At 40.5% G+C, this 5,251-nt stretch overlaps 1 protein-coding gene across 1 annotated transcript in view; it reads right to left on the bottom strand.

Annotated features, from left to right (window-relative positions):
- The window catches only part of LOC107574682 (TRIO and F-actin-binding protein), a gene marked incomplete at its 3' end in the record, with an annotated part of 18,015 nt that overhangs the window by 5,692 nt on the left and 7,072 nt on the right, over positions 1-5,251 (bottom strand). The window contains exons 2-5 of the mRNA XM_016261118.1: positions 1,973-2,029; positions 1,798-1,866; positions 961-1,050; positions 768-877 (exon numbers count right to left, since the gene is read on the bottom strand). Coding sequence (XP_016116604.1) covers positions 768-877; positions 961-1,050; positions 1,798-1,866; positions 1,973-2,029 — 326 coding nt within the window. The remainder of the gene's footprint in view (positions 1-767; positions 878-960; positions 1,051-1,797; positions 1,867-1,972; positions 2,030-5,251) is intronic.

The raw sequence follows: 5,251 nt of genomic DNA, 5'->3' as shown, positions 1-5,251 counted from the left end.
ATTGTTCTGTGTGTGTGAGTGTGTGTGTGTGTGTGTGTGTGTGTGTCTGTGTGTCTGTGTCTGTGTGTGTGTGCGCGTGTGTGAGTCTGTGTGTGTGTGAGTCTGTGTGAGTGCGTGTGTGTGTGTGTGTGTGTGAGAGAGTGTGTCTGTCTGTGAATGAGTGTGTGTGTGTCTGTCTGTCTGTGAGAGAGAGAGAGAGAGAGAGAGAGAGTGTGTGTGTGTGTGAGTGAGTGAGTGTGTGTGTGTGTGTGTGTGTGTGAGAGAGAGAGAGAGAGAGAGAGAGAGAGTGTGTGTGTGTGTGAGTGAGTGAGTGTGTGTGTGTGTGTGTGTGTGTGAGAGAGAGAGAGAGAGAGAGAGAGAGAGTGTGTGTGTGTGTGAGTGAGTGAGTGTGTGTGTGTGTGTGTGTGTGTGAGAGAGAGAGAGAGAGAGAGTGTGAGTGTGAGTGTGTGTCTGTCTGTCTGTGTGAGTGCGTGTGTGTGTGTGTGTGTGTGAGAGAGTGTGTCTGTCTGTGAATGAGTGTGTGTGTGTCTGTCTGTCTGTGAGAGAGAGAGAGAGAGAGAGAGAGAGTGTGTGTGTGTGTGAGTGAGTGAGTGTTTGTGTGTGTATGTGTGAGTGTGTCTGTCTGTGAGTGAGTGAGTCTGTCTGTCTGTCTCTGTGTGAGTGAGTGAGTGAGTGAGTGAGTGAGTGTGTGAGAGAGAGAGAGAGTGTGTGTGTGTGTGTGTGTGTGTGAGAGAGAGAGAGAGAGAGTGTGTATGAGCTGGACTGACTGTGTGAGGTCTGGAGAGCTGCTGGGCCGGACGTTCTTCCTCAAGACCTCGATCCAGTTCCTGCGTATGCCGGCCGTCATGGCGGAGAGCGTGAAGACGGCGTCTCTGGTCTGCAGGACACACACACGCACACACTGAGTATCAGCAGATCAGCGCAGGAATGCAGCGAGTCCAGACGTGATCCTGTACTGACCTGAATCTGAAAGCCGTAGTTCTTCTCCACCTCAAACTCAGAGACCTTCACACACGCCTTCAGGTCGATCTCGCCATCCACCTCGTCCCTCTGAGCACACAGACGCATAACAACCGTATAACAACATCATCAGAAACCATTCAGAAGATCAGCATACTACAATGACTTCTGAAGATCATGTGACACTGAAGACCGCAGTAATGATGCTGAAAATACAGCTGCGCATCACAGGAATACATTACAGTTTAACACATTCACTTAGATAACAGCTGCTTTACATTCTAATAATATTAAAGTATTTTTGAACAGTGGTAAAAGCGTGTTATTAGCTCTTATACCACGGTCTGTCTGAATGCTGGATTCTGATTGGCTGGCAGGTATGCAGTAAAACCGTTTAATGCACAGGGAGCTCAAAGTCAGTTTAATCACCGATCTGTATTAATGCGCCGCTGCTTTAACTGATGCACACAAACCATTATTCATTTATCATGTTTTTATATTTCTTATTAATTTTCCCTGGCTTATGCATTTCCATTGTTGTTCAATCTCATGCTTGTGGGGTTTCGTGAACTGTTTTGTCTGTATGAATAAGAGACAGATAAGTATCGTATCGTGACTTTGCTGGTGATACACAGCCCTAGTTATTAGCGTGTGTTCGTGTGTTATTAGTGCGTGTTAATAGCATGTGTTCGTGTGTTCACGCAATATTACCATGTGTTCTTGTGTTATTAGTGTGTGTTTGCATATTACTAGCGCATGTTCACGTGTTATTAGCATTTTTGTGAGTGTTCATGTGTTGTTAGCGTTTGTTCGTGTGTGTTAGCGTGTGATTCTCACCTCCTCTGCTGCAGAGTCTCTGTAGTACTTCAGTCCAGCATCTGTCAGCACAAACCAGTGTTTCCTCCACTGCGCGCACGCACGCACGCACACACACACACACACACACACACGGTCAGTCGTCAAACACGTCTCAGCATCATCTCACACTGAAGCACAGACAGATGAGTCTCACCTCTCCGCTCTCGTCCAGTTTAGACATCCATCCCTTCTTGAAGTTCAGCAAGTCAGGCTGCAGACAGACAGACGAGTTCATCAGACCAGTGTAATCACACACACACACACACATCAGTGTCACCATCAGTGTGAGTGTGTGAGAAACAAAACACAAGACCACAGGAAACATGAGGCAGTGATGGTGAAACTGCTGCTGTCGGATACCACTGAATAACACCACTCAGGTACAAACACTCACACACTCACACGCACACACAAACACAAACACACGCACTTTACCAGATAACATTAACAAACCCGTCTCTATCAGGATTACTTTCACATGATTTTGACCATCAGTGTGAGTGTGTGAGAAACAAAACACAAGACCACAGGAAACATGAGGCAGTGATGGTGAAACTGCTGCTGTCGGATACCACTGAATAACACCACTCAGGTACAAACACTCACACACTCACACCACTCACACGCACACACAAACACAAACACAAACACACGCACTTTACCAGATAACATTAACAAACCCGTCTCTATCAGGATTACTTTCACATGATTTTGCTTAGGGATGTTCATTTCAGTTATTTTTCCTAACCTACAACCGACGCTCGTTAACAGTTTATTAACCGTTAACCGACAAGATTATTCTAAATTCGAATTGAATTAAATTAGAAATGATAAGTGCCTGTGACCCGTTAAAAATACTAACATTTGTTTCCCGGGGACTAATTTTACACGCGCAAAAAGCAGCAAACAACAGAACATGAGGATTCACGTGGTCTTCGTATTACATCACGCACCTGCAGCGCTTCTAAGAGCAGAGAAAAACATCATAAAGCTATGCTATAGGCCTATAGCTATAACGATAAATGGGCCTATACGAGAAATACATTTTTACTTACTTAATAAATTAAGAAAACGAAAGAAAAACTGTGCAACAAGTAGCCTAGTATGCAGAGTTTTGGTTAATTGTTGTGCTGCGCGAAAGGAAACCAAGACGGCAGAAAGCGGCATCCTATTTTTCTTTAGGATTATTTTACAAAAGCACAAAGATTTGTTCTTATTGTGAATGTACACAAATAAAGGCAAACCTTTTACAATTCCGATTCTCTTTATGACTAAAAGGAGTAGTTGCTTCCACTGTTAGAAGGAAAAACTCAAGTGATTGCGCCGGCTCTGCATGCACGCACTCAGTTAAGCTTTGCTACCTTGACAATGCAGCCTGCTCATTATCATAATAAGCATATGGAGAAAAAACACACCGCTCAGTTGAGTTAAGACAGAGAACGTTCTGTTTATATCAGGATAGCATTAGAAAATTATCTAAATTGAAAACATTCTCCGCTTATAAACTAACTTTTTCATATCAACGTTTAACCATTAACAACATTATTGCATTATTGTGTTTCTGATTATTAATGCATTTTATAGCATTTTCTATGTATGTTTTGGGTGCTTTTTTTAATGTACATATTGTGTATATTGATGATGTACAGCATAATGGTCTACTATATCCATCTATCATCTCTCTATCTGACTATTTCTATCTATCTATCTGACTGACTATCTTTCTATCGATCTATCTATCTATCTATCTGACTGACTGACTGACTGACTATCTCTCTATCTATCTATCCGACTAACTACCTATCTATCTGACTGACTATCTATCTCTATCTATCTGATTGACTATCGATCTCTATCTATCTTACTGACTATCTCTCTATCGATCCGACTGACTGACTATCTCTCTATCTATCCGACTGACTGACTATCTCTCTATCTATCTGACTATCTCTCTATCCATCTGACTGACTATCTCTCCATCTATCTGACTGACTGACTATCTCTCTATCTATCTGACTGACTATCTCTATCTATCCGACTGACTATCTATCTATCTGACTGACTGACTATCTATCTCTATCTAGACTGACTGACTATCTATCTCTCTTTCTATCTGACTGACTATCTCTCTATCTATCTGACTGACTATCTATCTAGAGAGAGAGAGAGATAGTCAGTCAGTCAGTCAGATAGAGAGATAGTCAGTCAGTCAGTCAGTCAGATAGAGAGATAGTCAGTCAGTCAGTCAGTCAGATAGAGAGAGATAGTCAGTCAGTCAGTCAGTCAGATAGAGAGATAGTCAGTCAGTCAGATAGATAGAGAGAGAGATAGACAGTCAGTCAGTCAGAAAGATAGTCAGTGAGATAGTTAGACAGTCAGATAGATAGAAAGATAGTCAGTCAGAGATAGACAGTCAGATAGATAGAAAGATAGTCAGTCGGATAGATAGAAAGATAGAGAGATAGACAGTCAGACAGAGAGATAGACAGTCAGATAGTCAGACAGAGAGATAGACAGTCAGATAGATAGTCAGTCAGATAGTTAGACAGTCAGATAGATAGAAAAGATAGTCAGTCAGTCAGTCAGATAGATAGATAGAGAGATAGATAGTCTGTCAGTCAGATAGATAGATAGTCAGATAGATAGTCAGTCAGAGAGATAGATAGTTAGTCAGATAGATAGATAGATAGATAGATCGAAAGAGAGATAGTCAGTCGGATAGAAAGATAGTCAGTCAGTCGGATAGATAGATAGTCAGTCAGTCGGATAGATAGATAGTCAGTCAGTCGGATAGATAGATAGTCAGTCAGTCGGATAGATAGATAGTCAGTCAGATAGATAGATAGTCAGTCAGATAGATAGATAGTCAGTCAGATAGATAGAGAGATAGATAGTCAGTCAGTTAGATAGATAGAAATAGTCAGACAGACAAGTCAGATAGAGAGATAGATAGTCAGATAGAGATGATAGACAGATAGATATAGTAGACCATTATGCTGTACATCATCAATATACACAATATGTACATTAAAAAAAGCACCCAAAACATACATAGAAAATGCTATAAAATGCATTAATAATCAGAAACACAATAATATAATAATGTTGTTAATGGTTAAACGTTGATATGAAAAAGTTAGTTTATAAGCGGAGAATGTTTTCAATTTTCTATTTTTGTCACAACAGCAACAGCTAATGCTATCCTGATATAAACAGAACGTTCTCCTATTCTTGGTTTTGTACATAATGCATCTATTATTTTGGCCTGAAAATGTTAATATGTGGCAATTCGCTTAAAAAAATAAATAAAAATAAAATAAATAAGAATTTACAGTACATTTCAAACCTGGGAAACTTTTAAGTAGTTCTATTGGCATGTAATTGTTTATATAAAATATAAAATAATTCAAACGTGCAATAATTTCTATTCATC

Source organism: Sinocyclocheilus grahami, unplaced genomic scaffold (assembly GCF_001515645.1).
Source record: "Sinocyclocheilus grahami isolate Dianchi unplaced genomic scaffold, SAMN03320097.WGS_v1.1 scaffold2307.1, whole genome shotgun sequence".
NCBI classification, from domain to species: domain Eukaryota; kingdom Metazoa; phylum Chordata; class Actinopteri; order Cypriniformes; family Cyprinidae; genus Sinocyclocheilus; species Sinocyclocheilus grahami.
This window is presented reverse-complemented; position numbering and strand designations above follow the sequence as displayed.